General features: G+C 37.5%; 1 protein-coding gene across 1 annotated transcript in view; it reads left to right on the top strand.

Annotated features, from left to right (window-relative positions):
* The window catches only part of LOC122792381 (zinc finger protein 99-like), a 369,449-nt gene that overhangs the window by 35,825 nt on the left and 327,624 nt on the right, over positions 1 to 6,000 (top strand). The window contains 1 exon segment of the mRNA XM_044060167.1: positions 1,747 to 1,842. Coding sequence (XP_043916102.1) covers positions 1,747 to 1,842 — 96 coding nt within the window.

Below are 6,000 nucleotides of genomic sequence, written 5' to 3'. Positions count from 1 at the left end.
TGGATAATCGGATGGCTTTTCACTATTCATAAATTCACCCCAGGCTTGACAGGCCAAGCTCTATGGGAGGTATAGTCTGGAGAGTCCAGAGTGGGAACTGGCAAGGGGTAGTGGTGACAAGACTGTGAGGGGGGTCTTGGAGTTTCTACGAATATTATTATGACATCAATAAATAGTAAAATAAATCAAGTAAATGTACTTTCATCACAAGAAAAGGAAAGATTAGTTTACTTCAAGTGCATGTGGGAAAAAAAAAACACACTGGTCCAGTCATAAAATCCTATATATATAACCTGAATCCCTATTTCACAGAAACTTTGTGAGTGAATGTAGCCCTTTTCAGCAGAGACTTGGGGAACTGAATGCAGCCCTGTTCAGCAGAGACTTGAGGAATGAATGTAGCCCATGTAAGTCAATGAGAAATGGATATATGAAATCATGTTAGTTGTTCATGTCCTAGTTTAGTCAAGTAAAATAGCAGCCTAACTTTTCTGAGTTTTTGGGTTAAGCTCCCATAAAATTGTCTGTTTTTCTCTCTGCGTTTTACATTAGGGGATCGGGTTTACATTTAACAAATTTGCTTTCGATTGATTTTGTTGCACTTTTTGGGGTGTTAGTGTTATGCTAAGTTGTAGTTTAATATTAATTTTTGGGTAGCTGTACATTTATATAGTAAGTGATGGAATATGTGACTATGAATGTACACTTATGGGGGATTTTCCCATTCTGGCACTTTTGTACAATTTTCAAGTTGGTATATATAATCAGCAAACAGAAAAACTATTATTTTTGACAGACTGAGATATGTATGTGTGAGCTCCCGATGTTTTAAAATAGTGAAAGACAAATACAGACTTGTGTATGTTATTATATATGTGTGTATATTATTATATATGTGTGTTATTTTTCTTGTTTTCATCTTATTTGTTTCATTTACTTTTATTATAATCCATCCATCTCTCTCTCTCATATATATATATATATATATATATATGTATATATATATATATATATATAATGTATATAATGTGTGTGTATATGTGTGTATGTATATATATAAAATGATATCGGATGTGTGTGTGTATGTATATGTATATGTGTATATATATATATATATATATATATATATATATATATATATATATGATATCTAATTTGTGTGTATATTTTTTGGGGGGGATGTGCAGTCTGAACTTGGGGTGGCAGCAGACAGATACACAAATTCCTGAACAGCTTTCCTTGGATAGCTGTAGATTACAAAAAAAAAATGTTGGAATTCTAACTGCATAGCGGAGACATAAGGCAGCATTCGGGAGGTTCTGAGGAAAGCAGAATGTGTTGTGTTTAGGCTCTTCAGAGTGTCTTATAGGTAACAAAACCAATGGCCATGGTGACTGTCAGCCCCTTCCCTGTATTATTTCGGAGTGCGACTGCATTTTATAGTTTTTCTAATCACACCATGCTAGAGCGCCTACTGCCATTTTCATTGTATTTCCACTACCTTTTAAAAATAGAATTTAAGGATGTGCTATTTCCTTAGTCTGTTACAGTTCACAAAACAAATGTCATATTCAACATTGGTGTATCGTAAAGTAACAGTGCTGTCTGTGTATCTGTTTGTGTTGATATTCTTTTCACAATAGTAGGTTTAGTTACGGACTGTCTATGTATGCCAATGTAATAATAGTATTTTTGCATCCCAGATTCCTGTTGTTTATGCATTTTCTTTTTTGTGCATCTCTTTAGGACAAAGTCAAAAGAGCCTTATCAACCATCCGTTCCAAAGTTGGTGTTCTAAAAAATGTACAAAAAAAGAATGACAAGGAACTCGGTGCCATGCATGTACGTAACTGACTCTTTGTTTGTTGAGGTCTTAAAAATGCAAGTAGCTATGGCAAATGCCCAGGGTCTTCTGGTTTGTATTTAGATTTGCCTGATATTATTTTAAAAATAATTTTTGTGCCATGTGTGTTTAACGGTTATTGATGCATTGTTATTCTGTAGTATATCTTTATGATGTCTGCATAATGTTTTCTTCCACTCCCTTGCTTCATACTTTTTGGTTTCTACCCCCATGTCCAGGTCATACTTCCCCTGGACTAACACTGTACCCAGTCTGTGGCCAGCTTGGGAATGTAAGGCTATTCTGTGAGGTCTTGCCAGCAACTGCTTCTGTGAGGGGGGATATTTTTGTATTATGACCTACCATCTTGTCCCCCAAGCTTATCCTGGAGCTATCCAAGGGTTTCCCCTTAATAGACTATGCTTCCCCTCAAGGATGACCAGAATGAAAGTCTCTCACCCAGGGATAAGCACAGCCATACCTCCCAGCCATTAACTGAACCTCATTTGCCCAGAATGTAGTCAAGTCTCAGTCCCTCCACATCACGGTTCTAGCTTGTCCATGTAATGTTGAGGGAAACGTAGAACCATTTTGGAACCCAGTGGATTTATGTGATTTTGCTTTGGATAAAACAGCAGTAACATAGAGATACAAAGTTACTTTTTTGCATTCTAGCTTTCAAAGTACACAGCAAACAAAGCCTCTTTCATTGCAGAAAGAAGCCCTCAAAGCTAAAGCTTTGGTACTACTGAGACCTCAGTGCTACGATGCTCCTCAAATACATTGAGCCAGACCTTATAAAAAAGATACTCTGTTAAATTATTTGGCAATTATGATTTGAACAATCACCTTGCATCAGTCAAATGTTGATCGCCCTTTTCATAACTTGGTGAAACATTCACAACCCTTTATAATACCTAACAAACCAGATTGATAAATACATGCCATTAAAGTATCCGTATTCTGGAAAATCCTATAGTAGACATAAGTGTAGTGTTAGAATTATAATATCATACCAAAAAATTATTAAATCAAAAGAAAAGGTCATTGGAAGCCTTCAGACTTTAACCAGCCCAACACAAGACGACTAAGGTCATCGCCATCCAAAATGAACGCACTTAAACATTCAAAAGATGCAAAACTTCATTTGCGATAAAACTTTTTATAGGTGCCACCATAATCAGAACTTGTACAACTACATCTAATGAATGAAGCTGAGTAAACATGAATGTAATTTGCTTAGAACAAATCGATATCACCATAACAAAGCCAGTAGATATAGGTAACACACTAGTTTACAGATATGGAGCAATTTTCAGGTCCCAAAAAGGAAACCACATTCATTCTTCCTTCCTAAAACATGAGTCACCTGAGGTTTCATCAGAAATGGGTTATGTCTGTTCTCTGTGATCTCAGAAGGATCAGTTCCATGGTACAGATGTGATACTGGGATACCTTATTTGTGTAAACTGAAATAGCTTAATATACTAGTGCCTTTGACCTGGTTGATCATACTGTTTGTCTAACCCCTTACAAGGGATAAAATAAGTCCAGCAACCACCCTCTGGTTCAAGGATTGCCTTACTCACTGATGTTTCAGAGTTAAGGTAGTCTTCTCCTTATCACTGGCATCCTTGAGTGTACCACAGGGTTCAATTCTGGTCCCTCTGCTGTTTTCCATTTTCCTAAATAAACTTCAGCTTGACGTCCCATGACAACCATGTCATCTGTGCATAAGAGTTGTAATCTGTCTATCCAACCCTTCAATTAGCATTAGCAAAATCAACTACAAGCCGAGCTTATAGAACTACACACATGGTTTTGACCAAAATCACCCCCCCCCCCAAAAAAAAAACGAAATCCATATAGTTTGGCACAAAAAAGGCACACTAAAGCCCTGACTCTACTGTACAGTAAAGACCTTTGCAATAATATCTTGGATCCACCACTTTCTTTATATACCTTGGACTCTGGCTTGACCAATCTTTCAAGTTTCAAGTCCACATTCAGAAAGTCATAACAAAAGTCAACTGCTTACTATTCTGGGCTCAAAATATATGTATTTTTCAACCACAACCTACAAGGGTAGTTAAACTCAAAGGGGTACAGCTTGTTCAACTACTATATGGCCTGTCCCTGTATGCTACTGCCTGAAACAAGAACACTCCTACCTTACAAAGACTCTCAAACAAAATTCTCCTTGGCATGAACATTGCCTAAAGAAGCCGAATTGCATACCCATTTAAGGCAAAGCTAACCACCTCCTTGTCTCTTTCTTCTCACACCCTTACACCAAACACACCCCATCCTCTTTCACAATGAGACTACTCGTGTGAACCCTTAGAAGCCAGGCCTTATGTCAGCCTACTTGTCTAACACCTTATATTCCACTGAGTACAAGTTCTCTGTTCTTGCCCCTAAGCTTTGGCAATCGCCTTCCTACTACCTTACTGAAATAATAGACAAAGATGTCCGTCCTAAATTCAACATTACTGATTCTGAAATATGTAAATACGGTCTTGGGGATTGCTATTCTGACGTGTGCCCAATTGTGTATTTCCCAACAGAAATCTATATACAGATTATGTTTACAGACAGGGGCAGCACTTCAAATTGTAGTGAGTAACTGAAAAAAAGTAAAATAGTGTACCTTGGCTTTTATTTTCTTTTTTTACCATGTATAACGTTCATTTAAATAAATGCAAGAAGAGGAAGATATGGACAAGAAATATGTTTCTGACCAAGGGTAAAATTAATTTGGAATTGTCAAAACACTTCGATGGTGTTCAACCATTAAGTAAGGTTAAGGACAAGCTGAATTTGGACTGTGTAGTTGGAAGAGGGTATAGATTTGCTGATAGAGAATGGTCATTTAAGGCCATTGATAATCCGATGAATGTCGCTACAAAACAACCAAAAATGTTTCTTGTGTGGGGAAGTAGCATTTTAAAAATAATGTCCTGCAATTAATGTGTGAAACATCTAGGCAGTCAGGACATAATAAGGAAATACAAGCATACAAATATTTCAGACATTGGCAGTAATGCCCTTCTAGCATGCCAGTATAAGGAAACAGTCATTCCTACAATAAATGTCTAAATTGTTCTTAAAAACCATCTGAACTAGTACTTGCTTTAATGTAGTTTGGCAGTCTGTTCCATGCATCAACTGCTGTCTGAGAACCAGTTAGTACATCTCTCATTCCTGTATGATCTCTCACAGATCTGATGATTCTGCCCTAAATTTCTTTGATAAGTTTCCCAGAGGTAATTGTTTCTAAGTGTCCCATATATACATATCGGAAGAAGGTGTACTCTTGAAAATCTATATGAGATGCAGTACATGTTCAGATATTTTAACCTTTCATAATAACTTAAACTTTTGTATCCATGAATGCCTTTGCTATATTTCCACAAAATCTTTCCTGTTATCCGTGGTAGGTTTCTTACAAGGTGTTGTTGTTGTTGTTCCATTTTCTGTTTGCGTGTAATGTAACTATACAATCATTTCTGATTTGCAAGCCGGCTTGGTGGATATGGGCATCTTGAGACAATGTAGCAATTGTCTCATGTTTACTGACAACTACTTAATCCTTAAAGAAGCAGACGCTGTATGCAAGAGGTGCACTTTCACAATGACATTAGAGGCTAAACTCTCACATACATGTGCACATCTGGTTGTCGATACCACTCGCACAACACCCATGTCACATAGCACACAAATCCCACATGGACTATTTCATGCTGAGGCACTTAAAAACAATCTTCCTGAACAACAGAGATCACCTAGACCACCCATTGTCAAAGTTATGCCTCAACAAGCTCAGACAGTCAGAAAAAACAGCACCTTACACCACACACATAACTATCACTCTGTACCACCAAAGACTAAACCCCTTAGACAAGCAAACACACTTCCCAGGACCCTTGTCAAAGGGGACTCCGTTGTAAGATATACTGATACCCCTCTAACCAGGCTGAACAAGAAGCCAGGGTCTGCCAAATCACACACACATTCAAGTGACACTTGTATTAGTATGCCATCATAGTCCTTATAGGTGTAAATGACCTGAGGTGTACCTCTGTGTACTATATAAATAGAGACATTATAGAGCTCTCAGACTGTGTGTCTCAGGCTTGCCTGAGCCTAGCATTGAG

Source organism: Protopterus annectens, chromosome 1.part2, assembly GCF_019279795.1.
Source record: "Protopterus annectens isolate FY-2018-M chromosome 1.part2, PAN1.0, whole genome shotgun sequence".
NCBI classification, from domain to species: Eukaryota; Metazoa; Chordata; order Ceratodontiformes; family Protopteridae; genus Protopterus; species Protopterus annectens.
This window is presented reverse-complemented; position numbering and strand designations above follow the sequence as displayed.